Source organism: Mytilus edulis, chromosome 11 (assembly GCF_963676685.1).
Source record: "Mytilus edulis chromosome 11, xbMytEdul2.2, whole genome shotgun sequence".
Lineage (NCBI taxonomy): Eukaryota > Metazoa > Mollusca > Bivalvia > Mytilida > Mytilidae > Mytilus > Mytilus edulis.
In genome coordinates, this window is record NC_092354.1 from 51,417,605 (window position 1) to 51,443,460 (window position 25,856).

The 25,856-nt window shown below is 32.3% G+C and overlaps 1 protein-coding gene and 1 long non-coding RNA gene across 4 annotated transcripts; both read right to left on the bottom strand.

Moving 5' to 3' along the window:
- Positions 1-7,057: 7,057 nt before the first annotated feature.
- Positions 7,058-20,558, bottom strand: LOC139495783 (uncharacterized). 3 transcript variants are annotated; one of them, XR_011657463.1, is made up of 7 exons: positions 20,016-20,558; positions 15,208-15,307; positions 14,676-14,784; positions 13,697-13,791; positions 13,131-13,220; positions 12,464-12,558; positions 7,058-11,452 (listed from the first exon to the last, which is right to left on the bottom strand). It is a non-coding gene; the product is annotated as an uncharacterized lncRNA (long non-coding RNA). The 3 variants fall into 3 exon arrangements; XR_011657464.1 differs by lacking the exon at positions 20,016-20,558 and having other exon boundaries at positions 12,459-12,558; positions 15,208-15,382; XR_011657462.1 differs by lacking the exon at positions 20,016-20,558 and having other exon boundaries at positions 15,208-15,367.
- Positions 20,559-20,564: 6 nt separating this feature from the next.
- Positions 20,565-23,393, bottom strand: LOC139494354 (uncharacterized). The gene is made up of 2 exons (XM_071282521.1): positions 23,030-23,393; positions 20,565-20,722 (listed from the first exon to the last, which is right to left on the bottom strand). The coding sequence occupies exons 1-2, from the start codon at positions 23,391-23,393 to the stop codon at positions 20,565-20,567; spliced, it is 522 nt and encodes a 173-aa protein (XP_071138622.1).
- Between the last annotated feature and the right edge of the window lie 2,463 nt (positions 23,394-25,856).

A 25,856-nucleotide genomic window follows, 5' to 3' on the forward strand; every position in this document is an offset into this window, starting at 1 on the left:
CCTTGTTAGAGTTAAATACATAGTTCGCACAGAGATAAACATCTGGAACGGATCGTTCACGACAAGGAAAAACTTCTTTAAATATAGTGTTTCGAAATAGGCACCGAAGTTGTGGCAGAAATTCTAAAAATTACGATTTAAGCCTAAATGAATTCATATAATTGACATTGCGTACAGTTCAAATGTCAAATGATCAAAGTTTGTCCTCAAGTAATCAATACACAGGTAAATAAAAATAATTTTGACGTTAATAGTTCTTATAACTGAATACAATATGAAAGAGCTATGTACAGGATTCCCAGTTCGATAAGATATTGTCTTTAATAATAATATTGAAATAAATAATCAATCCGCCTTGACCGTTCCATATGATATAACAGGTTGTACTGAAGACGAGAGGCTCTCCGATGGTGATCGCAACATTTATAATGGAACAGCGAGCACGGTGTAGGTCTACCAATGTAATCGTAAGAGAAATGAAAAGCCTCTACATGGCTTTGCTGAATAGAAGGATGAGTTTCTCTTTGAAATAAATCCTACTTATAACATGTTGCCAACATGTTTACGTGTCAACATATGGTAGGTCCCAGGTAAGTTACTAGGCTACGTCACATACAGGTAACCAAAAAATAACATTGTCGGTTGTGGTATCCATGAATGGAAATGGAGATCGTATTTTACCATAATTCCCTTTCGTTCCAAAATTTTCAGGACACCCTTGTTAAATCATCCCGACTCCATTGGTTTTAAGTCTCACCAGTTACATCAAACGAAAATAATTTAACGTACCAAATGGTATCATCGGTGAAATAACATAATTGTGTTATGGCATTCTTGGGAAGCCACGTCACACAGGTACATTGAGATTAGAAAAATATCGTTGACATAGTTATGACAGATTAAATGTACACGACGCGCTTTTTACCGTCAGGAGATAAGAGCAGTACAGTATAATATTGCATTTATCAGTTTCAGTAAGGTATTCCATTCCTCTGACAGATCAACCTGTCAACAAAAGGTGGATCCCAGGTTACTATGCTACGTCACATACATGTTACCAAAAATAACTTTGTCGTATATAGTATACATGACTGTAAATGGAGATCGTATTCACCATGTTTCCCTTTCGTCCTACAATGTACGGCAAACATCGACACCCTTGTTAAATCTACTAGACTATATACATAACAAGTCTCAGGAATTCCATTAAAGGAAAACAATTGATAGTACTGCAAGGTATCAATACTAAAACGTCAAAATTATTTTATGTCATACCTGATATGCCACGTCACACAGGTAGGTTCTCAAAAGTACATTGAAAATAAGAAAAAATAACATTGACATTGTAAGTACAGAAGAATGTAAACAACAGTTTATTTATTTCAGGTATAATCGCTGTTCGGAATACAAATCCACCAGATTAGCTCAAAGCATTAATAGAGTTATCTTAGATACTTTTGGAAGATGTTAATGAAGCTACCATTGACACAAAATTAACAAAAACAATGATATATATAGATATATCTTAAATGAAATATAAATACAATACAATAATACAATATTTTTTATTGCCAATCAGGGACGCCCTAAAAGAGCAGTATAATTACAAACAATTTGTTACAATGAATATTATTAATTCTTAATGAATTATAAACCAATCGACAATTGCTGGTTAATAAAATTATTAAATAAAATAGTGAATTTGTGAAATACATGTTATAATCTTTATGAAATACATGTTATAATCAATCAAGGGGTCTTTGATGTGTAAATAAGGCACAATATGTTTTATTCGAATCTGTAAATATGTATTATACGTATGATGTGCTTAATTTCTTTTAAACTTTGAAATTGAACATTTAAATTTTGATTTGAATGGGTCAAGGGGTAATTTTTGAAAGGGTCAAGGGGTAATATTTTCTTGGTCAAAGATTAATAACAGACAGCATAATTTTTACTTCATATTATACTTCATGTAAACTACTGTGTTAATGTCAAACCTACCACATGTCTCATTTGTGCATGTCTAACTACAAGCTCTGTTAAACATGTTTGCTACAGTAGGGTGCTCATTGAAATCTACCAGATAGATTATGCAATTACAATTTTCTGACATAACTTGCACTATCACCACTCCCCTCACATAGTCTTCCTTGTTGCAGAAGCAAACGGCCAAAGCTGTGTCATATACCCATATAATAGACAAGAAGCAGACAACAATCATACATTCAACTTAATAGTTTTACAGGTAATTGCAGATGTACAATGGTGCAGGCATAAATTTCAAAACTTGTAGATGAATTAGAATTTCTCCTACTTAGATGAGTTATTCTTCCCCCCTGGATGTATAGCACAAATATCAGAATTATAGTTAATACTGGAAAAGAAAAAAGAAATGAAAATTAAACTGTGTATTATTCCATTTTCAAAGGTTTCTCGAAATGAGACTTTGAATCAAAAATCTTTAAGAGTGAAAGATTCCCCCTCCTCCATTTTCAACCCTGCATTAACCCTTTTTTTACACCTCTTTTGATAACAGCATATATCAAAAATAAAGTTACATTATACATACATTCCATTTCCTTTTCATTGGTATAAGTATTAGAGTATTGAATGTTTCTGTATGCAAATTTATGTTTTATCACATATGTAATACTAACTATAAAAACAACTGTTGCAGTCAACAAAATAACTTTCCTAATGATGATAAATTAAAAGGGTTAATATCTAATTTGGAACTTGTACCTGTAATCAAAACTGCAGTGCTGACTATCCAGGGAGTGGTATCCTGATCCTACAACAAAAATATACATAGTATGAGTAAAAAATATGATAAATTATGAAAGGGAAACCTATGAAATTTTTCAAGCTATGCTATATCTTCACAAGAAGATTTCTATCCCTACTGAGCATCTTATGAAGATCTCCAAGTATAAATTCTGAATTTTAAATACTTATGGTTAACATGTAAAAAAATGTATTATGTGTGAGGGAGCTACCATTTTATTTTAAGGGGGGGGGGATGAAATTTGAAAAATAGGCAGGACAGGAGTTTTGAGTAAAAAAAGGCAGGATGAGAAAATTGCAAAAAAAAGAAGTCAGGACGACAGTTTAGAAAAATAAAAGTCAGGATAAACTAAAAAGAAAAAAGGCAGGACCGAACAGAGTGAAAAATAAAAAGGCAGGACAGAGATCACAGCTAAAAAATGGTAGCTCCCTTACTGCGAGAACTATATTTACATTTCAATGTTTATCTCTGTTGTTTCTAACCGTTTAACAGTAGTGACACTTAGGAGATAACTGTATTGTATTTTAAGCTCCGACGGCATCAATTGGGGATTTGATGGTCGCAAATTAAGTTTACTGGCGACGCGTTAGCGGAGACAGTAAACGGGTATTTGCGACCATCAAATCCCCAATTGATGCCGTCGGAGCTTAAAATACAATACAGTTATCTCCATTCTAAAGAAGTTCATTTTCTCCTAACACTTATTGTGTGCTTAATAGTACACACTTGTCAGTACACATCGATTACCTGAGGGCCGATAACAGCTTTCATACGCAAGAAATAGTTCGAACTTGTGTCAACCTCATTTTAATAAATTTGGCTTTACAAAAATAACAATAATGAAAGATGATCTTTTAAAGTTCATTTTAAAAAGATAAATTTTTAGAAAACAACAGTTGCAGTTCTAGAATTATATTTTTTCAAAGTTCAATCAACTGGATCCTGGGAAAGATGGCGCCGAAAATTGTGGAAAGAAGATGTCATCACAAAGTTGTCAAATTTACTGGTTTCCTGGATGAGTCATGTGGTAATTGTAGACATGTACAGTGGAATTATTAACCTCAAATTGTTTTTGATACATCGGAGCTCGGGGTAAGTTATTAATCTGTTGCATTACGTTATGACTCGTGTTGTTGATTTGTGTCAACGGCATCCTCGTCTCATTAGCAATGGCGAAATTTTGCTGTACGCTAGAGAGGGGACTAGAGATAGAACCAGATGAAACAGCTGGGACAATGGCGTTTGGGGTATCACTAGAATCACCCTGGAGAATGGCAGAGTAATCCCTTTTTTGTTTGTCGCTGGAATCAGAATGATAAGAGTTTAAGCTTCTCTCACATTTGTGGCCAGTTATCTTCATAATTTCCCTGTCAGAGACACCTGAGTGTGCCAAAACGTTAATTGTGGTAGCCCGGACACAATGATTTGTGTACACCTTTGATAATCCGGCATCTTTTGAAATGGATTTCATCATGTCATTCAACATCCGTATTCCATAGGGCCTACTGGTGTACCATGTATTGTCAGAATCTAAAATCTTGATTCTTGGTAGCTGAAAGAAGCAATCAGACTTGGGGTTACGCTTGTCCATATAAAATTCAAAAGATTCCACTGGACAGCCTTGCTTATACGTTGCGTATACTCGGGGTGACTTCTCAAAATTATCATCCCCAAGTCCCCCTCTGTGATTTTTTGTTGTTTCACTTACAACCATTTCAATATACTTAAAACCTCTGTCATCTTGGTTAATAGCAAACGTTTTGTCAGTAAAAGTTCTTTGGTTTTCACGACCGCGTCTTCCAAAACCAAGCAAAATGTCGAACCACACCTTACGTAGTAGTGCTTTAGGATTTTTGATGGAGAGAACACCTGACAACCTTAGCTTTTCAAGGTCTCCATCTGAGATTGACGAGTGATGCTTTGTGACATCAAGGCCTTCCCTTTGCAATTTTTTTATCATAGCTGTAAACATTTGGTTAGATTTATGAAAATCCTGTTTATCTTCAAGTAGAGAGAATGATTTGTTGTGTGGTGGTCCTCGTAAATATCTATTTATTGACGCTCGCAGCTACGTTAATGCTGTCTTAAGGCAAATTGGCATATCCGCGCTATATAAAGTGTACTTGTAGTCGGACTCCAGTTTACTACTTATAAGAAATAAATTTCAATATAGTCATGAGTTTTTATTCATATATATACCAACGACTTTTTTTTTCATGTGTAATTTTATTGTTTACTTGGTTACTATGGTAACCTGACCACCATAATGAAAATGTAAACGGACCGAAGTAAAATGGTAATGGCACACCCCGAAGATCTCCACGAAAACCGATGATGTAGTATTCAATCTAATCGGAAGAAACTGATTTTTCGTGAAACAAGTGTTTCTTAAAGATAGTACGCTACTACAAGTTCTGAATTTGATAAACAATGAGGCGGATGTGCTAGAATACTGCAATCGGTGATTTTGACGTCAGTTCATTTTTAAAATCAAATACAAAAAACAAAGAAACAGCAAGTTTTAACAAGATTAATATTTTGTTTTTCATCAGTTGAAATTTTTTTACGATTTGTTATGGTTAACGGCCTGTGCCAACGTCTTTTGTATTGGGTGTAGCACAAGAAGAACGTGAAATGAGGCATTTAAAACATTCGGGCGATCCAGACATCAGATGAATTACTTCCCCTTGTAAACAGTACAAGTTCGAACTTTGAGCAACATGGTCTTTTTAACGTTTCTTCATTTATTCTGTTTTCCTATCACACATGCTATGTAATAAATTTGTAATATTAATACTGGATGCCGAGTTTATGGAAATATATAGAGTTTGTACCTATATCGACCACTTCAGAAGCCTTCGGGGAAAAAAGGGGGGTGACAAACTTTAGGAATGACATTATGCATCAAAGATAACGTCAACATGTTAAGACTTGATTATAAACATTAGTCCTGTCATAATGCAATACATAAATTCAGCATTTAGAACTACAAAAAGAGTCTAAATAATCAAGACATCTTGGAAATCATATGTCTTTATCATGTTTATATAGTCTTCTAGTAGTCCAAATAGTTATGACATCTTCAAGGGCTATTATAGTTTTTAGTTTTTTCTTTGACGCCTTACAACAGGAAGACATCTTTGGTTATCTGAGACACACTTAGTTGAAATTCTATGTTGAATAACTGGTATTGACTTTTGAATCTTGATCATGTTGATGTTTTGTGTGTGAACTCCATGTATTACTTGCTAGAAGCTAAGTTGTTCCCGATTTAAGACAATACCAGGCGCTGACAATGGTCTTTTTGGCCAAGTGATGTCATAAATGAGTGATATCTACTGATGTATAGTCTCCCTTTGTTATTAGTATATACATTTCATGTCTAAATTCAAGAAACAATCTCACTAATTTCTTTTTCTCTATCACTGTGTAAGAGGGTTCGATTCCCTCCCTAGGCAAATACATACATGTATGTAATTTCTTTGCTGGTGCAAAGTGGGCAGATAGCCTAGTGGCCCCGCACAGATCTTTAACTTTTTTCTTTCAAACACTATAGTAAACTTTCATGAAAATATGAATTCTCTTGAAAACCAACTCAGTACAATGTAATAAGAAAATTAAACAATTAAATAAGAATATTCTTTTTATTTTGGAGTCAAAGTATTTTAAACTGATTGACAAGGGGATACTTTTCCAGGATATCTTTAGGCCATGTGAATTAGTGACTCTGGGAATGTTTACTGCAGTCACTGAACCATGAAAGGGACATTTGACATACATTGTATGACAGACAGAAAGTTCATAACATAAGTATCTGTATACAAAGTATGAAATATACAATCCATCTACATACCTTCATAAATATAAAGCTTGATACAATAGTTTACACTGCAGCTGGATAGTAATACCTATGTTCACTCTGTGACTTTTGTCGCAGGGGAGGCAAAATTGCAATAATAAATGCACGCAATAATTTCTGAATTTACAGTTTCATACTTGTGGTGCGAAGGGGGCAGATACCTATAAGCTCTCACAGTCCTATAACTTTTTTCACTGTCATGATGTAATGTATAGCTTACTACATGTTTTGCTCATAGTTGATAAGCATACGATGATCTATAGTTGCTAACATCTATATACATTTGGTCTTTGATGGATACACAGAGCTGTCTCATTGGCAATCATACAACATCTTAATTTTGTATTGATGCATAGTGGTTTAACAGCTCTAGATCTTTTGAAATTACACTGCTACAAACGAAATTAAAGTTACTCAATTTTATTACAGCACAATATACACACAAGACAAACTAATAAATTTTACAGCACAGAATAAACACTCTACTATACCACTGACAGTCACATCAACATATAAAGTTTATGTTAATGAGCAATATAACGTCAAGACATAAGAAATAATAAATATAATCATCCAAACAGATAGAATAAACATATGAGCTAGCCACAGTATAAACAAGCACATCTTATAATAAGTACATAGAATACAATAAAATTCATAACTTACACAGTTGTATGCGGTGGATGGGAGAGTAAATAATTTCAACAATAAATTTCAAATGTACCGTGAATCCTGAAACAAAGAAATGTATAAGAGGGTTCTGAATCCAGGTAAAAATTAACCAATTAAAATAAGGAATACTCGGAACAATTTATTCCGAGTAAAGTAAACAGTGATTCATGTGGTAATTATCCATTTTTCTAAAAATCAAAAATTATGCCACTTTTTTCTCTATCACATCTCTATAGGAGTCTTCAATTAAACATCAATTACAGTCGACTTAATACATGTATTTTGAACTCAAATATTACATAATATAAATCATTTAACTAGGGCAGAATAATCTTGCTTTTCTTAGTGTTTATTATCAGTTGAATATATATCATGGAAATTATCTCCTTTTCTTAAAATATAAATATTAATATAAGATTTTTTAAACAAAAAGGGGGAGAAAATGTCCTACATACATCTCCTGTTGATATTTAATTCAAATGAAAATACTCTTTAAATTGCTTTTTTCTCTCTTTAACTGTGTATGAGGGTTCGATTCCCTCCCTAGGCAAATACATACATGTATGTAAATAATTCTTTGCTGGTGCAAAGTGGGCAGATAGCCTAGTGGCCCCACACAGTCTAAAAACTTTCATTCTTTCTAACATATATTTCAATGGTATAATTTAAAAATCAAACTGTACATAAAATTTGTAATAAAAAAAATACAAAAAGACTATGGATTTGTTCATTAATAACAAAGGGAGATAATAAAAGTAATTACCTCCCTTTCAATAGTATTGCTTAGTGTGCAAAAAAAATAAAATAGGAATAATTTAGTTAAATGAAATAAATTACAAAAATAATTTACAATTGTTCCTGCATATATCACATGTATATATATTGTCCAAATTTTTTTTAATAAAATAAATAATATATGATCTGACTGTGTTAGCCTCTACACATCTTTCAAAGTACAAAATAGAATCAAATAACAAAGTACATTTTACTTACTACTTTTTTTTATTCAATTGAATTTACACATATTATTTTTGCTACAACAAATACAAAAATTAAGTAATCTTTAAACATACAAAATAAACAAACAATGGAGGACATAACATAATTGCAAGGTCATCTGAGCAGTTGAACATTTTAGCTAATATGTGATAAAATTAAGAAAAATGAACTTGTGTAATTACGCAAAAGTGATCTTGGCAAGGTCAACTAAAGAACCAGAAACTTTAAAATGGTGGAATGATCAACCAAATAAAGAAAACAAAATCCTAGTCCATGTTCCAAATCACAGCCAAAACATCAATGTCAGAGCAAGATATGAAAATTACCATGCTTTTATGCATAGCTATCCAAAGATGCATATTCCACTCCAAGAATTTAAATCCCGTATCCCAAGATTGCAAAACTACTTAAGTAATGCCAAGTACTGGAAAAACAATAATAAAACAGGAGAAAAAAGTATATTTCTTGAAAAGCACAATTTGCTTAATTGGTGCAAGCTGTCTGAAGCAGAAAAAAAACGCCATAAAAAAGAAAATTGTGAAAAATGCACGTCCGAAATCTTTTATGCATCACTGCACAAATATACGACACCTTCTACAATAGAAGTAAGCCATTTGTGTGAAGAACTCACAAAAAAAGTCTGTGAAAACTCAAAAGCCAAAAATGTAACAAAAGCAACAAAGATTTTGCATACTCTTGAACCATACATAGAGGCCAAACTTGACATGAATATAAAAGAAACAGCATGTAAATTATATGACTTGACAAAAAAGTTAACATCAGATGAAAAACAAAAGAGAATCCACACTATTGTCTCCAAAAGTACGGAGAGAATAGCCAAAATTTTGAACAAAGAAAATGAAGAAATAAACTTTTTAGCTTCAAATAAATCTTATAATGAATATGAGAGGGAAAGGCTCCACACCTTTTTTGAGTCAAAATCAAAGGCCAAAAAAAATCTAGCTAAGCGATTTAAAGATGAGTCAGAAAGAAAACTAAAAAAAAGATCTAGCGTTGGAAACTTATCAAAGTATACATTCAACAAAGAGGAATTCCTTAATGAATTAAAAAATCATCCTAAAACAGTCCCAATAAACTGGAATGAATGGTCTAGGAAATATAGAGTAAAAAATGTACAGGGTATTCAACCTGCAAATGGTGGACAGGTCCTGATAGAATTTGCCAAGTCACAAGGCATAGATGTTTTCAACTACAATACTGAAAAAAGAATGAGTGGCAGAGACTATTTTAGACGGGTTAGACGCTCACGGCATCTCATAACAAAACGCCTTAGAGTCCCAGTTCCTAAGTCTGCAAAAAAATTAAACAGAAATATAAAACAGAAAATTGAAAATTTTGAATTGGACATTGGTGTTGCCATTGCTCCCAAAGTATTCGACCAAAACAAAATCACTCAAGATGGCAAACTAGAAACAAATACAGTTAAAATATATGGACGTATGATTCCAATGAAACAAATTTCAAAGGAATTCACAAAAGAACAAGACAATATGGATGTTTTCAGGGTAAATACAAATAAAAACAAAGTGTACCGCCATTTGAAATTCTGGCATGACCACTCAGACATTCTGAACAGAACCTACTTTTCTGTTATGGTTCAATGCTTATACGATAAAGATTTATATTTAACAAATGAGGAGTATGCAGAAAAATTTCCTGAGAGAAAATCTGTTGATGTCCAAGGTTTGGTAGAAAAACCAAAAATGTATATCTTTGGACAATCAAAAAGTAAAGACATTGACCAGTTATCATACAGCAAAACAAGAGCAGATGATCTACAGTCCTTGGAAACACCAACAATAAGTAATTGTAAAACAGAAATACATGATATTCTTAGAATTTTTACTGGAGACAATCCCGCTAGACAATTTGAAGCTGGCCATAAAAGAGGGGGAAATTATACATGTCTGTGTGGTATTATGGCCAAAAACCACATGAGCATTGACTGCTGCTTAAGAAAGCAAACGCCATCAATACAAGAACGTATGACAATATTAAAAAATGGGGTAGTTTGGAAAGATTTTGATATGGAAACTAACATAAATCCATTTAACGAATTAAAAAAAGAAGAAATTGAAACCGAATTAGACACAAGGAGGATAGATATTGACCATAGAAAAATGAACAAAAAAGATCTACAGGACTTACTTTCTGAAACTTTACAGGGAATACAGAGACCGCCTGCTTTAATATGTCCCTCCTTTCATTCAAACTCCTACAAACTTGTTGAAAATTATGAAGTATCAAACTGTGAACCATTACATGACATAACCAACGTTGTTCAAAATTTATTAACAGAACTTCCCTGCCATCTTGAACCAGCTGTAGTCCAAAAAGAATACCAAAAATTTTTTGAAGTAACAATAGGGGACAAAAATCAAATAAAAGGAAGTGATGCCCGATTGTATGCTGTTAAACTTGCTCATTTCACACAGACGAAGTATGAAAATGGACTGGTTAATGCTGACCTTGTTGCAATATGTAATAGTTTAGTGGAAATCATCAGCATATGTTACAGTTCAGCAAGTCAAAGATCTCCAAGACAGGTACTTCGCTTATATAACCAATGCTTTCTTTTTGGTGTACTGGTAATATATGTCATAGGAAATCCTAAAAAAATGACAAGCAGAAAATTTTATGGTTCACATTTCCATAGCCTTGTGGTTCATTTCCCAGAAATGTATCGAATATTTTGTCTGCGTTCCTTGATACCAGAAGCTGAAGAGAGAACATTCGGTGATTTGAGGAATATATCTTTAAGGACCACTAACAGGCAGGCAAAATATATTGTAGACAACTGTATGCTTCGGTTAAAGGCAAGAGAAAAAATTGATGATGATGATAGATTGGATTCCTTCAAACGTCAGGAATCTATTATAAGTAAGCAGGCACATTTACTTCCACAAAGAGGAAACACAATAATTCCTGCTCAATTAGTCACAACAAGATCAACCTTAATCCAAGCACATTATGAGAGAATATCCGATTTTCTTGTCTGTGGAAAACATGTTTGGTGGCAGGTGAATGATGGTAATATCGAGTTTTTAGATGGTCCAGATGAGGAGGAATATCATTCTAGTGGCCCAACTCTGCATCACTTCAGCACTTCCAACCTGAAAACAGAATATGAGCACTTAAATATAAATTGGGAGAAATGTGTCAACAAGATATCAGAAGGCAATTTCCAACTACCATGTGTTAAAGTTAAAATATACAAGGAAGGGCAGTTGTCAAAAGTAGTGAATACGGATCTGGATCTGGAAGAAGAAACTGAATCTTGTAGGTCCCTATATTAGAAAACATTTATACTTTATTTTTTTTAACAACTGTGATCATTCAAATATATTAAGGTGAAAAGCATAAAGTACCTGGAAAATCTGATCTAATATGATCATTAAAAGTATTTAAAGTAAATGTTTAGATTTTAATTGTGTAAAAATTAAGGTCACAATAAAACTACCCGCAGTCTATATGCATTGAAATTTGTTGAAATTAACCATTGGATGCATTTGCATGAAAAAGTACATTGTTGGTCACAAGTTAAAAAAGTAATGAGAAAAGTAACATAAACACCATAGTTTCATTTATACCAGTTTTTGTCTTTCCTGGATTTGTAATTTGAAAAACAGATATATATATTTATATCTAACAAGAATGTGTCCACAGTACACTATGCCCAACTCGCACTATCATTTTCTATGTTTACTGGACCGTGAAATTGGAATAAATTCTCTAATTTGGCATTAAAATTAGAATGATCTTATCAAAGGGAACATGTATACTAAGTTTCAAGTTGATTGGACTTCAACTTCATCAAAAACTAACTTGACCAAAAACTTTAACCTGAAGTGTAACAGACGGACGGACGCACAGACCAGAAAACATAATGCCCCTCTACTATCGTAGGTGGGGCATAAAAATATAGATATATATTTGATTTAGGAATGCAATTTTTTGTGAGACTTTCCTTTTAAAAGAATAAATGTATGTATACTTTCATCTTAGTACAATACCTTTTTTACAAAGACTGAATTTCACGGATTCAAAAAAAAAAAACCTGCTTTATGAGGGGAGGTAATATAATTTTAAAAGGGAATTGCCATAATAATTTACAACTACATTACATATTTTTAGATGAAGAGACCATTCCATCCAACATCAGTAATGGCAGTGAGGGGTCTACACCACAGGACATTGAGAAACAGCATGGTAAGTTGCACTGAAAAAAAATAGTTTTTTTTAGCAATTGTTAATCGTATACAAAATATAATGACATGCTATTTTTTTAATTTACCCATAAATCAAAATCATAAATCAGCTGGTTAAGGCCATACATTATTCTATCATTGGCACAAACGCAATATGCAATACAAATTTAATGCTAAAGTGTAGTTAACAGAATTTGAAAATGTTGACTTTTCCTTTCAATTCATATCTATATTTTGTTATTGTCTAATGATTGTTGAGCGATAATAATATGTGTTTAAAACTATTTGCTTATGTGTGCTGAAAATATGGTTGGATTTGAAGTGTTCCTATCTTAGTTAATTTTGAGGGCTGAAATTCTTGAAAAAAATTGCATTAACTAGGGTACACATTTGAATAAATTTAGCCACAAAATGTCAATAATCGTAATTTAACAGTCACATGAAGACATGAGAAATAGTGTGCTTCATGAGGTATTTTTACAACATATCAGAATAATAGTTTGTTTGCAGTTGATCTTGTGATGAATGTTTTAAATTCTGTATTAAACAAAGCGAATCTACAATTAAAATTTACAATTCATACTTTTATTCTTCAGATGTTAATCCTGTACTCAACATTAATGGAAATCCATCTGTAGAGAAGACATCTAATCACGACAAGCCGCCTGGTAAGCTAAAACATATTAAAAAGTTCAATTATGTTCTTTTTTTATTTATATATTCTTTTGAACATTTCCCGATCAATTATTTCAGATTTGATTTAAACAAAGTCATTTGGGTATCTGGTGAAAACGACATCAATGGTTGGCTTATATATTTGATGAAATAAGCAAATATTTGATCTTTGGATGCAATTTATTCATGAGACTTTTCTTTCAAATGAATTCATGTATGTAACTTCACTTTGGAACAATACATTTTTTACGAAGATAGAAAAAAAGTATTTACTGATTATTTTAATTAAACTGTACTTTATAAGGGGAGGTAATCTTATTTGAAAAAATGGAATACTGGCTGAACTTAAATATCTATTGTTCAACAGTGATTTTATATTGTAAGTTGAGATCAGACATCATGGATACTCTAACGAACATTTAACAAAATAAAAGAGTTGCCATTGCCATAAAAATTCACAAAGTTCTACATTACATATTTTTAGATGAGGAGAACATTCCATCCAACAGCAGTAATGACAGTGAGGGGTCTGCACCACAGGACATTGAGAAACAACATGGTAAGTTGCACTGAAAAATAAAAGGATTTTCAACAAATCTTTGATCTAGATGCAATTTAATTGTGAGATTTTTCTTTCTATTTTTGTCTTTTTATAGAATAAATGTATGAAATTTCATCTTAGTAAACAGCATGCATTCCATTTTTTATTTCCTTTTCAGATAGTGTCAATATTCAAGGGAAATCCACACCAGACAGAGGAGCAAGTTCAAAACTGACAATTAGTAAGTTGACTAATGTATGAAGATAATATACTCATTTAAACTAGTACTAATGATACATTGTAAAAGGAATCAGATTGCGTTATTGTTTGTTATTTTCTTGGATATTCTCTTGGCGCCATGGCGTGTGAGATTTAAATGTATTGGTTACATCTTCTGACATCAGACTCGGACTTCTCTTGGACTGAATTTTAATGTGCGTATTGTTATGCGTTTACTTTTCTACATTGGCTAGAGGTATAGGGGGAGGGTTGAGATCTCACAAACATGTTTAACCCCGCCGCATTTTTGCGCCTGTCCCAAGTCAGGAGCCTCTGGCCTTTGTTAGTCTTGTATTATTTTAATTTTAGTTTCTTGTGTACAATTTGGAAATTAGTATGGCGTTCATTATCACTGTACTAGTATATATTTGTTTAGGGGCAAGCTGAAGGACGCCTCCGGGTGCGGGAATTTCTCGCTACATTGAAGACCTGTTGGTGACCTTCTGCTGTTGTTTTTTTCAATGGTCGGGTTGTTGTCTCTTTTGCACATTCCCCATTTCCATTCTCAATTTAATTTGTTTTGTGTGATTAAAAAAAAAACAGCACTCATCTGTTTTTTTCAAACACAGTTTCATGTTTTTTAGCTTTATCATGTATTTAAAACTTCAGTTTTGTCTATGTTTTAAATCTTACTTATTAAAATTTCTTTTGTAGACACAAATACCATACCAATATCAAAGAATAACAGTGATCCATCCACTGAGCTGATGCCACTTGATCACATCAACCAACCTCGTAAGTCCTGTTGGTACAAAAGTACAAATGAAGATGATAATCCATTAATGATGTTATTAAATGTTTTTAATTATAAATTGTTATCAGTGGCAGATATAGAAATTTTCATAAGTGGGGCCCACTGGCTGCCTAATAGGGGACTGGGTCTCGTCACACTTCAGTGATTTCCTATATAATCATCCAAAAATTTTCCCAAAAGGCCCCCCCCTAAATCCACCTCTGGTAATTATAAACAGGTGGTAGAGTTTTCCCTTTTTATAACTTTAAAATCAAGTAGACAATATAATGCAATTTCAGATTTATTTTTATAATGCAAAAATTCATTTGTTTTGCAGTATTTTCTACAATTGTAATAACCAAATTTGCATTTCTGTTCATTGTTCATCAATCGCAATAATATACATGATAAGTGTATTCAGTAATGTAGTACCTGTATCTAGAGCTATCTTTTTTTAGATGAAGTTATTCAGACATTACCAATTCCATTCAGTAGTGACAACAGATGCTACACCAATGATATGACAGAATCTCTACCTGAAAAACAAAACAGTAATTGTTATTTGTATTTTCAATTTAGTTTAGTACTGTCTCTCAGATTTAAAATAATTTGTATATGATCATGGTATACATTTGAATTAAAATTAGAAGAATAAATATTAAAGAAATGGAACTTATATGTATACATTTCATTGGATATTTGTATCAATAAAGATAATAAAAATGAAACTGAAAATGGAAATGGGGATAGGTCAAAGAGACAACAACCCGACAAATGAGAAGGTAACAGGCGATATTTTATATATTCTTGTATAGAGATCTAACATCTATGAAAAAAAAGAGTTGTGTACATGTGAGTCTTTATAATTTGTGAAACAATGCAATATTTTTCAAATTACAGGATTCAAACACTTAGAAAATGAGAAGTTTAAACTGGTATATCGTTCTTACATTGAAGGTAACATTTCATTAACCATGTTAACTATCTGTCTATTTTCTATCAAATATACAGTAGGAATTAATTCATCATGTTCATATATTCTTTCAAAATTTCCTTTTAAATACTATTAAACAGGTATATATTCATGATATTCTGGTACAAAATTCAATTAATTATATAATTACTGTAAAATTGAATTTAAAAATTGTAATAGATTAATCATTATTAATATCATAAATATAAAACATGTAAAGAATAAAACATGATAAATAATTTGGAAGATTTTTAAATATAGAAATAGCTATTTCCAAGTAATAATAAACAGACTGAAGGGAGACTCAGGGGGCAAGAAGAAAGTACATCAAGTACATGAAAAGTTAAAAAAACAAAACAAACACATTATCAGAAAGATCTTGCCCCCCCCCCCCCCCAATAAAATTCAAAGCATTTCTATACTTTCTTGATGCATGGATAAGTGATATATAGTTATTACATGTAGGAAAATGAACATATTCCTTGTTCTAGCATACTTGAATATAATCAATGATATGGCTTTAATTTATATTGAACAGACAAGCAAGCAAAGCATGCCAAAGAATCCTTCCCAGACCAATTCATGATGGGTCACACCAAAGGAAAAGTTAAAAAAAAGAGAAATGTATCAGCTGACAATAAGGAAGATATAGGTACTTGATATATATAAGTATTGATTTTTACTTTACATGCACCATGTAAAATCCAATTCAAGTTACGTGATGCATTCATTAATTCAAGATTGTTGAGTATGGTGACAAAACTTTTAAAGTGGTACAGTTCATGTTTGTTAAAAGATTTTAACATGAATACAGTTGCTTATATTAACCCTTTACCTGTGAATTGTTTATAATTGTAGATCCCTTTGATGTGATGAAGGATGGTGAAAGTAAAAATAAAGCAAACAGTAAACTAGAAGTAATGACTGCAATGCCAGGTACAAAAAATTGTTTCTATGAAAAATAATGAATATAACAAACATATTGGGAAGATACATGTACAACTGTATATGATAAATGGCTATGAGGACTAAAAAGTTAAAAAAAAAATAATGAAAAACATGACATAATTCAGAAATTTATGGATTAAGTTTTAAAGTTATATTCAGCTAAAAGTTTTTCATATTCTTTTGAATTTCTTCATTGTTTATTTAAACTAATAATATTGTAATCTGTTTTTACAGTGAGCTTGAAAATGTCTACACTTGAACTTCTAGATAAAGTGCTAGGTGCTGACACTGCAGATGTAAAGACTTTCAAGCGATACAGGAGACTTGTTCAAGAACATTCCTTTGATCAATCATTTAGAAAGAGCTATGAAAAAGCCAAGGCAGTAGTTGGTTTTAAACTGCTTGGCAAGTTCAGCCAATTAAAAAGGAATCGGGACTCAAAACAGAAGGAACTACTGAAACAAATTGATATACAATTAAGCAGATGGAATATAAGCACCCAATAACATTACTAAACCCATATACAGTTCAGAACTAAAATTGATATATATATATATATGAGAAATGAGTTTCTACTGAGTTTGCGTACTCAGTTTGTATGAAAAAAGACTCCATTAAAATTGTCTCAAACTGTTGCAATTCTATCAAGGATTTTCAATTTGGAACTTGGATATTTATGGACAAATTGGTGAAGGTAAAGCCTTTTTATGAGACAATGTTTGTTGAAAGAAATCAGTTTGGTTAATTAAAACAGTGTGTTCCCTGTTACACCATGTACATGTAGGTGTATAGCTTCTATTCTTGCAGTTTATTAGGTCAAATAAAATATGTATTGTTCTATATATTTAGTATTGAAGATTTACTATTGACTCTGTGACGTTCAAAATAATTGTATACTCTTTACGTCAAAATAAAATAGGGAACATAAAAAAAACTCTTACCTACAACAATGCATCCTATTTTTTGTTCAAGAATGTTAACTTTTATCTTGTTTTTATCTTTAACATGTTTAAGGTAATTTTCTATTTTTATAATTTAAGCAGTCATGTACATGTAACTTGTTGATACTTTCATCATGGTAATAAGTTATTTAAACTAACTTTTATTTTTAACATCAAGACCTGGAAAATGTTTGATAGTTTTAAAAACATTGAATGTAAACATACATGTACATACAATGTATATATGTACATGTACTAAGCTAGCTGGAGAAAATACACAGAGAAAAGAAGGTACACATGATATTCAAAGTAGATATACCATTATATGCATATAAATGACGCATTATTGAATGATACAAAATTTCTCATGAATGTATATATATGTATGCAAGCCAGGTGGCACCCTGTGCCCCTGCGGCCCTTAATTTTATGGATAGGAACATGATAGAGCAGCTCTGGTTTTATATATATCTTTAATTCACCCAAGCTAGTATTAATATTGCAATATGTCACATGTACATTTATGTAGTTTTAAAGTACCAGGAAATAAACTGCATGGTTGCTAATTATATAAATGCTTGTTGTTGTTTAACATATTTTATAAAACATTGTACAAAATGTACCATATGAAAAATTTGAAGATGCATAATTGCCAAAAAGACAACTCTGCCGGAGACGTAATGAAATGGAAGGAAGCAACTATAGGTCACCAGGTGTCCTTCAACAATGAAAAAAATCTATACCATATCAGACCCTGACATAACAAATGTAAAAGAATGCAATCAAGAAAACTAATAGTCTTATTTATGTACAAAACAATAAACTAAACACAAATACAATATACATTGTATATCAACAAACAACAACCACTGAATAAAACGCTCCTGACTTTGTACATGTACATACATAATGTACAATTTATACAATACATGTTTTGGAAATTTCCTTCATCAACATGATCAATGCAACAAAGTGTATTAGCCCTCTTTATCTGAACCCCCAGGTCCTTTGTAGTAAGGTTGCCTGGTTAATGACTTATATGATGAACTGTACAACACCATTCACCTTGAAGCTATGTTACAGGCAGATAAGCATGCATCAGAGGGCGACTAAAAGCCAAAGGGTGCCTAAAGGCCTATCAAAATTATGTTTAGTAAATTAAAAATTAACAAGCATTCTGAGAGTATATTGCAATCTATGGCAATACATAGTCCTCTACGGGTAAAAATTAAATTATCATGTTAGAGGGTGGTAAAGGGGGGTTGCTTGCACGAAAAAAACGTGAAATAAGACATAATTTCACGTTGAACGTGAAATGATTTCTGTAATGAACGTTGCACGAAAAATAAATACTTTTATGTGAACCTTTTATGACTGAATCACTGTCTTCTTGTATATATTAACTCTTTATTTTACTTGATTTTCCTGATTTAGTATACACATTAATGTTATAATTGGTTTACGGCGTTTAAAAAAGTATTTCTTGAAGATCCCTGCCAATTGTTTGAATTTTATTTGAAAAATACCGAGCACACAAAATAAGACTTTGAAAATCATGATGCACGTAAAATTAAATACGCAGAACACGTTAAACGAGGCACCCGTCTTGCACGACTGAACGTCAAATAAAAAAGTAAAAACATGTTGAACGTGAAATAAAAAACGGCGTTACTAAAACAGTGTAAATAACTGATTATATAAGTGAATTTTTAAGTCAAAGGACCATAACATGCAGAAAATTTTCAGATCAAAACAAAAATTTGAACTTGATCTGGAACTTGTCATGATAAAACTTACATACCAATTATCAATCAATATCTTTTCAAGCATGATGAAAAAAGTGTGGCCCCAGCTTGTTTGGCAAAACATTTGTTACGTCCGAGGATTCTCGGACTAAGCTATGAGTAAAGTACAGGCTCACAGTAGACATGACCAATGCCTAAAAATACCTGTGTTTCTGCTAACATGCTGACAAAATAGGACAGGAACATGTAGGCAGGCAACTGATTTTCTATACTTACTGTTTTAACAGGAAAACCAGTTTTGACTTTGATATACAATGTATATAGGTCTTATTAAGAAAAATAACACAATCTTAAGTGAGGAAAATTGTACAAGTATCTGATAAGATACAGCAGTCTGCCATAACTTAGGTTACAGTATAAAAATAAAGAAATGTGGTATGACTGCCAATGAGTCTTACTATTTATACAAGTCTTACTCAAAGCCTCTGCTTGTATAATAATAATAATATATTAATTATTCTTTATTTATTTAAAGAGGGTAAACTTATTAATTTCCACTAATCTTACTTGATGTGTAAGTTCAAATTGATTCATGATTTGGTAAATATTTTTTACAATGTGAGAAGGATGAACCTACCAGACAGGTAAAAAGTAACAGGCCAAACAGGTAACTTCTCACATTAAATGTTTAAATTTAACAAATGCAGATTTCTGTTATATCGAAAACCCTTTTGTATAACTATTAATGCTCTTCCGAGTTCTGTTCTGTTGAATAATTCACTAATCGTTCGCCTTTCCCGGCAGAAACAGGCACTGTTTTCAATGCAAACTTGTTGTTGCATAACATTTTCGACAGGTGCTTGGTGAACATCCGAAAGCTTTTTCGAGACAATGATTTGCCAAATATGGGCATCGATGGGCGGGGCTTAATCGCCGACCGCTGAAGATTTATCAGTTAAATATCAATTCAACTCAAACATCGGTTAACAATCTTACACCAAATGTTGATTAAATAAAATATTACATCATATAAGCAACGATTCATGTTCAAATGAACACAGGAATATAACAAATCGATAGATTTTTAGATAGACGCGGCCATTTTGACACTGGCATAACAACGGCGATAAAGGGACGTAACTGTTGCAAAACTGTTTTTACTATTTGGCGCGAACAAAGTCATTAACCATACTGCGCTCTTATGCCTACAAAAGTGCTCTTTGCATATAGTTGACCATCTGTGTTTCGAACCTCTGCATAAAAATTTCTAAGAATATGATCAAGCTGTTCTGTTGAAAATTGCTCAAAGTTTGAGTCTTGTTTTGTTTCAGTCAACCATTCTGTAAGAAGAAAAAAAAAGATTTTTAATGATAAATATATCATTCTATTTTTAATTTAATAGTTATTTACATGTATACTAGTGCAACATTGTCGTTTGTTAATTCCATTTTAATTATAATGCAACAACATTTGTAAAATTCATTTTGCTTGGATAACAACACTTATTTACACAATTGATGCTATGGAACGCAACCACAGACAGCATATGACAAGTTTTAAATACATGTTTTAACATTGTTTTTGTCAGTTTTAGAGTGGAGATGACAATATAAGCTGCGACGGCATCAATTGGGGATTTGATGGTCGAAAATATCTGCTAACTCTCTGATAATGCATCGCTAGTTAACTTAATTTGCGACCATCAAATCCCCAATTGATGCTGTGGGAGCTTAAAATACAATACAGTTATCTCCTAATTGATGCCATCAAAATTTGTGATGTTATCCAATCAAAATGATCTTTGTATTTCAAGCTGCGATGGCATCAATTTGTGATTTGATGGTCGCAAATACCGGTTTACTGTCTCTGTCAAGGCATCGCCAGTACACCTAATTTGCGACCATCAAATTACCAATTAATGCCGTCAGAGCTTGATATTCAGAACAGTATTTTTAAATTTTAAGTGCTTGATTTGACTTTGTTTTCTGTCTGCAAGTTTTATTAGAATAAACATAACAATTTTTTTAGAAAATCTGACAGCATGAATTGGTGATTAAAATACAGTTTCACAAATGATATCAGATATGTTCCTTACGTCGTAACTACAATTCCCTTCCCTTTCATGAATGTGACCTACCGAGTAAGACTATTTATCAGATTTGATATCAGAACGGGTGCCATGTATGGAGCAGTTCTGCTTACCCTTATTGAGCACATGAGATTACCCCTAGCTTTTGGTGGGGTTTGTGTTTATTCTTTGTTTTTCTATGTTGTGCCATGTGTACTATTGTTTGTCTTTTTAATTTTTAACCATGGCGTTGTCAGTTTGTTTTAGATTCATGAGTTTGACTGTCCCTTTGATATCTTTCGTCCCTCTTTTTTATCTCCTAAGCACTGTTTATATAATATCTGTGTCTAGTTTTTTACAATGTTGTTTTGCAAATTGATGGCCACTTTTAATATAAAAATAAGAAAACGAGTATGATTGCTAATGATTATGAGACAATTATCAACCGATAATTAATTAATTGTATTTTAAGCTCAGGCGTCATCAATTGGGGATTTGATGGTCGCAAATACCCGTTTACTGTCTCCGCTTACGCGTCGCCAGTAAACTTAATTTGCAACCATCAAATCCCCAATGGATGCCGTCAGAGCTTAAAATACAATACAGTTATCTCCTAAATTTAAAGCTCCGACGGCATGAATTTGGTATTTGGTGGTCGCAAATACCTGTTTACTGTCTGCGCTAACGCTTCGCCAGTAAACATAATTTGCGACCATCAAATCCCCAATTGATGCCGTCAGATCTTGAAAATACAATACAGTTATCTCCTAAATTTAAGACTGTGTAAGTGGCAATTGAACAGCAGTAATTTTCAAAGTACAATCCTGTTATTTCTTATAACTCTAAGGCAATATTGGAATAAAGTAAATTCAGAAATTATTGCGTTTATTTAAAATTGCGATTTTATCATTTAAGACTAAAATGCATTTCTTATTTTTGCGATATTGAAAAAAAACCTGTTGAGATCATATAAAGAATTTCAAAATCCAATTTTAAATTATTATGATTATAACCCTGTCGCACTTGTCGCAATAATTTCTGAATTTACAGTATTGTAAAGAACTGATTTTATGTTCCTTGAAGACTGAAAGATATAAAAGATATGCAGAAAAAAGGTTGTGTACCGGGGTTCGATTCCCCGCCTAAGCGTTATATGGTTTTGCTGGTGCAAAATGGGCAGATTGCTTAGTGGCCCTGCACAACCATTTTTCTGTCGAGATTTGGATATACATAAAATTTTTGTTTTAATTTGAATTTTTGCATGTAAAAACTTTCCTTCTTGATACAAAAATCTATTGAAGGTACATGTACTAGTACTTAGAACTCAAGATGTGTATTTATGTCAGTCTTTAAAAAAAATATTCAGAAACTGCTCTGTCCAACAAAATTATTATTCTTTATTTGCCTTGTTATGAAATAAATGTTTTAGGTTTGTATATTTATATGTGTGTTATTTTGGAGAGACTGAAAAGAAAGGTGTTTGCTATATAAAAAGAAAAAGATATAGGATATGGAATTTGGGATAAAGCTGTGCAGATCATACACTGTACGATTCTGCTTTTTTAGAATTGACACCTACGCTTGAATATTTTGACGCCATATTTTGTCTGTCTTTTTGTTGAAGTACTCTCTGTTTCACAAATGATTTTTTCCAACGCATCATCGTCAAGTTTTGCGAATCTGCTTGTTACTTCTTGTTGTATTTCCATGGCTGGTACAGATACATGTACGTCGTCTGCTGACAGTGCTGTTGTTTCGGGAGATTCATGACTTTCGGTCTCCTCAATGGCATGAATTGCCTCGGCCAGTTCCTCATCGCTTTGGGATGCTTCAATTTCCATTTCTTCCAACACATCTGACTTCAGCTCAAAGTCTGGCATAATCAACTGCCCTAAAAGTTCAATTTCCTCGCTATCGTACAAATACTCAGATTGGTCTTCCATTTTGTTTGTAAATAAACGCGTAGGAATATATGTGATACGGCTTCAAATACCCGATGACATTTCAACCGTGGAATTGATGCTATGCAAATTATGGGATTAACCAATGAGAATTAAGAAAAACGTTAAGACTGCATTAGAATGCTTGTTATGTCATCTCCCGTCTTCCTCTCCTGTGTTGTGACCTTAGATACATCATTCTAAAAAATAGAAGATGTAGAATAATTTTTTTAATGAAAAATATCTAGACAAATCTTATCAAACAACCCCTTTCCAAATAGTTAAACCTTCACAACATATCTTACATGGTAAAACATAGTAATAAAATACTCATAACCAATATTCTTATGTTATGTTGTTTTATACTAAGTCTAAACATAATTGTAAACTATTTATCTCTGTTTTTTTATCTGTTTAGTGGTGACACTGCTTGTCAAGTCATATTTTCGCTTCCTTTCCTGTGTTGTGGCCTTGGATACATCATTTTGAAAAATAGAATTCAGATTTAGAATTAATTTTATAGTGGAGATACTTATTAAGTTATCGATAATTTCAACACATAAACCTATCCAACATATCTTACATGATAAAACATAGTAATAAGATACTCATAATCAATATACTTATCTTGTATTATGTTGTTTCATACTAAGTCTAAACATAATTGTAAACTATTTACCTCTGTTTTTTCTATCTGTTCAGTAGTGACACTGCTTGTCATGTCATATTCTTGCTTCCTTTTCTGTGTTGTAGTCTTGGATATATCATTCTGAAAAATAGAATTCAGTTTAATGAAAATCTACTCATATCTGTAAAGTCTTCCTTTTTTTTTTAATATATCCTAATACAATCCAAGCAACACTTTTATTTACCAAACATTTAGATATTTAAAAATTTAAACGACTTGATATTTCGATCGGAAACAATATATCATTAATTTATCCTGTATCATATTTATTGACCTTTGCACATGCTCATTTTGTGACGATTGAAGAAGATTGGAAAATAAAAAAAAATGTTTATCTTGTTGGTTATGCTATTTATTCCCATAGACGGGTTTGTTCAATTTGATGTTCCACATGAATGTATCAGAACTTTCCCATCGGAAATTTAGAGTTGTAAATTTAGAACACCAAATTACTATGTTTTGTTCGGAGAAGGAGTCAGCAGAATCAAGATTTATAGAATTTTACCGGACACCACGTTAGAGATTTTAGAAGAGAATATTTCTGGCTTAACAAGCATCAAGATTAGTAAGGGACATGCTCTATAATAGTTTCAAACAAACCCATTAACTTCTGGACAAGAATCAACTCATATGGTGGCACCATATACTTCCACCGTAAAAGACCTAACCAATTTGGAGGGTTTAAAACTTTTTCAATGTCGCAAAAGGAATATTACAACATGGTGACGTTGATTGATTTGGATAAATTGAAAGGGATGGCTTCCAATTTTGAAACACAGGTAAGCATTAAGTTTTTAATTTTTCATATAACAAAATGGTATAGTCGAGAATTTTAACAAAGTTATTGTTTTATACTAAACTATCATTTCTAATGCACGAGAAATAAACTGAAACACAATCGATGAATTAAATGAAATATGTATCACGTGTATCCCTGCAATCATAAGACAACGAAATTTAAAAAAAAATCAAAATACAGGAGTACGCGCATAATGAAATGCTTAAAACGTTGCACGAACATAACTCTCTACCATCCTCGTAACAACATATTTTGTTTGTCTTGTAAGTAATTGATAATACGCACTACTATCATGGATTATACATTCTTTGCAGTCTGTTCGAAATCCGACCATTCACAATGTAGAATGTTCACCTTGGTGTTTTTACATCTTCAATTTGTAGACCCACCTTTAAGTTAAGACACCATGACAGTTACTAGTAGTTTCACAATATGTCAGAATATAAAATATAACCTTTAAGAAGTAGGTTCTTGTCAGTCTTTCGGTATTCTGGTATGTCATAATATATATTAATACAAACTTGTTTTAAGTGATTATGTCTATTGTAATGTTTATTATTCTAAAAAAATATATGATTTAACATCTTTGATTTCTTGATCCAATTTAAAATTAAAACACTTTTTTCAGAGCAGAGCAGAACTCAATTAGCAAAGGAAGAGAAAGCTTTGCAGATGGTAGAGGGAAAGAAGAATGTGTCGACAACAACACCCCCGACGATACCAAAAGATGTGCCGGCGTCGCCGACAATAATAGAAGAGCTGTAAACAGACGAGGATCTTCCTGCTTTATTGTCGGAGGAGGAGGAAACGCAACTACCACTAAAGAAAAGAAGAATAGTAAAAAAAATCAAGAAACCCATAGTGGAGGAGCACATAGACGACGAAGCGTTGGATTAAGGGTCGTATGTTTGAAAAATCAGTCCTTCAATAGAATTATTAAGGTGCTAATTGTGTCACCAGTAGCATTAATGACTCGTGA

Bases quoted from the DNA above. Each gene is read 5' to 3' on its own strand.
- LOC139494354 (XM_071282521.1), bottom strand. From the start codon at position 23,393: ATGGAAGACCAATCTGAGTATTTGTACGATAGCGAGGAAATTGAACTT. The intron at 20,723-23,029 runs GTAGGTGTCAAT...TTCTTCTTACAG, and splicing joins TGGCGTCAAAATATTCAAGC to AATGGTTGACTGAAACAAAA.